Raw genomic sequence first — 1,550 nt, 5'->3', positions numbered from 1 at the left:
TCGGGATGCTCGGCGCCGAGCACTTGTGTCCGGAGCTTAAGCGTCTGCCGGGAGAGCGCCTCAGCATCCTCGTACTTCCCCTGGTTGTTAAGCGAGTTTGCAAGGTTGCTCATACTGATGAGCGTATCGGGATGCTCGGCGCCGAGTACTTGCGTCCGGAGCTTAAGCGTCTGCCGGGAGAGCGCCTCAGCCTCCTCGTACTTCCCCTGGTCGTCAAGCAAGTTTGCGAGGTTATTTATGCTACCGAGCGTGTCGGGATGCTCGGCGCCAAGCACTTGCATCCGGAGCTTAAGCGTCTGCCGGGAGAGCGCCTCAGCCTCTTTGTACTTCCCCTGGTTGTAAAGCGAGTTTGCAAGGTTGTTCATGCTAGTGAGCGTGTCGGGATGCTCGGCGCCAAGCACTTGCGTCCGGAGCTTAAGCGTCTGCCGGTAGAGCGCCTCGGCCTCCTTGTACTTCCCCTGGGTGTAAAGCGAGATCGCGAGGTTGCTCATGCTCATGAGCGTGTCGGGATGCTCGGCGCCGAGTACTTGCGTCCGGAGCTTAAGCGTCTGCCGGGAGAGCGCCTCAGCCTCCTCGTACTTCCCCTGGTCGTCAAGCAAGTTTGCGAGGTTATTTATGCTACCGAGCGTGTCGGGATGCTCGGCGCCAAGCACTTGCATCCGGAGCTTAAGCGTCTGCCGGGAGAGCGCCTCAGCCTCCTTGTACTTCCCCTGGTTGTAAAGCGAGTTTGCAAGGTTGTTCATGCTACCGAGCGTGTCGGGATGCTCGGCGCCAAGCACTTGCGTCCGGAGCTTAAGCGTCTGCCGGTAGAGCGCCTCGGCCTCCTTGTACTTCCCCTGGGTGTAAAGCGAGATCGCGAGGTTGCTCATGCTCATGAGCGTGTCGGGATGCTCGGCGCCAAGCACTTGCGTCTGTAGCTTAAGCGTCTGCTGGGAGAGCGCCTCGGCCTCCTCGTACTTCCCCTGGTCGCGAAGCGAGTTTGCGAGGTTGTTCATGCTACCGAGCGTGTCGGGATGCTCGGCGCCGAGCACTTGCGTCTGTAGCTTAAGCGTCTGCCGGTAGAGCGCCTCGGCCTCCTCGTACTTCCCCTGGTTGTAAAGCGAGTTTGCAAGGTTGTTCATGCTGGTGAGCGTGTCAGGATGCTCGGCGCCAAGCACTTGTATCTGTAGCTTAAGCGTCTGCCGGTAGAGTGCCTCGGCCTCCTTGTACTTCCCCTGGGTGTGAAGTGAGATCGCGAGGTTGTTCATGCTGGCGAGCATGTCGGGATGCTCGGCGCCGAGCACTTGCGTCTGTAGCTTAAGCGTCTGCCGGTAGAGCGCCTCTGCATCTTGATACTTCCCAAGCATATAAGTACTCTCTGCAACCTTTAAGAGAAGACTTGACTTGGCTGCGTCGTCGGTTGAATAGTCTTGGAACCCCAATGCAGTCAGGGCATGCGGCAGATGCCTTACCCAGACGACCCTGTTCTCGTGCTTTGGGAAAGGAAACACTTTAACGAGGTGCTGTATTAGAGTCGTAGCACATGCCTTAAGTTCTCCTTCCTCCGTCAA

General features: G+C 58.2%; 1 protein-coding gene across 1 annotated transcript; it reads right to left on the bottom strand.

Moving 5' to 3' along the window:
• C8A04DRAFT_16218 (uncharacterized protein) lies at positions 1–1,346 on the bottom strand (the record flags this gene model as incomplete). Its single annotated transcript, XM_062778771.1, has 1 exon — positions 1–1,346. A coding segment is annotated over one exon (1,346 nt), but the record flags the coding sequence as incomplete, so codon positions are not given.
• Between the last annotated feature and the right edge of the window lie 204 nt (positions 1,347–1,550).

This window comes from Dichotomopilus funicola (genome assembly GCF_033296635.1).
Source record: "Dichotomopilus funicola strain CBS 141.50 unplaced genomic scaffold C8A04scaffold_189, whole genome shotgun sequence".
In the NCBI taxonomy this organism is placed as follows: Eukaryota; Fungi; Ascomycota; class Sordariomycetes; order Sordariales; family Chaetomiaceae; genus Dichotomopilus; species Dichotomopilus funicola.
Note: the sequence above shows the minus strand (reverse complement) of the source record. Positions and strands in the feature narration are given on the sequence as shown.